At 54.2% G+C, this 745-nt stretch overlaps 1 protein-coding gene across 1 annotated transcript in view; it reads right to left on the reverse strand.

Moving 5' to 3' along the window:
• Positions 1 to 131: 131 nt before the first annotated feature.
• PUNSTDRAFT_133655 (uncharacterized protein) overlaps positions 132 to 745 on the reverse strand; it is a gene marked incomplete at both ends in the record, with an annotated part of 1,489 nt that continues 875 nt past the window's right edge. Inside the window, 3 exons of the mRNA XM_007383090.1 lie at positions 132 to 259; positions 324 to 512; positions 564 to 713. Of these exons, the coding sequence (XP_007383152.1) occupies positions 132 to 259; positions 324 to 512; positions 564 to 713 (467 nt within the window). The remainder of the gene's footprint in view (positions 260 to 323; positions 513 to 563; positions 714 to 745) is intronic.

The raw sequence follows: 745 nt of genomic DNA on the forward strand, positions 1-745 counted from the left end.
ATACCCTGTTCGTGCATTAGCTGGAGTTTATCAGGAACAGGGTGTGGAATGCTGACCGTTCATGGCAGGGAACTTGCTTGGGATATTGCTTGAATATCTTGCAAAGGTTGGGATCGAGCGCGTGATCCGGCCTAGTCGTGCACCAGCTGGAGTTTGTGGGGAAGAGGCGGCGTAGGCATGCCGATGTTCACGGCGTACAACCTTCTCTGTATGCTGCCGGAGTATCTCGCAAAGGTCGGGATCAAGCGCATGGTATACCCTGTTCGTGCATTAGCTGGAGTTTATCACGAACAGGGCATGGAATGCCGATGTTCACGGCGTACGACCTTCTCTGAATGCTGCAGGAGTATCTTGCAAAGATTGGGATTGAGCGCGTGATCCGGCCGAGTCGTACGCCAGCTGGGGTTTATGGGGAAGACGGGGCGTAGGCGTGCCGATGTTCACGGCATACAACCTTCTCTGTATGCTGCTGGAGTATCTCGCAAAGGTCGGGATCGAGCGCATGGTATACCCTGTTCGTGCATTAGCTGGAGTTTATCAGGAACAGGGTGTGGAATGCTGACCGTTCATGGCAGGGAACTTGCTTGGGATATTGCTTGAATATCTTGCAAAGGTTGGGATCGAGCGCGTGATCCGGCCTAGTCGTGCACCAGCTGGAGTTTGTGGGGAAGAGGCGGCGTAGGCATGCCGATGTTCACGGCGTACAACCTTCTCTGTATGCTGCCGGAGTATCTCGCAAAGGTCG

Source organism: Punctularia strigosozonata (assembly GCF_000264995.1).
Source record: "Punctularia strigosozonata HHB-11173 SS5 unplaced genomic scaffold PUNSTscaffold_5, whole genome shotgun sequence".
Classification (NCBI taxonomy): Eukaryota; Fungi; Basidiomycota; class Agaricomycetes; order Corticiales; family Punctulariaceae; genus Punctularia; species Punctularia strigosozonata.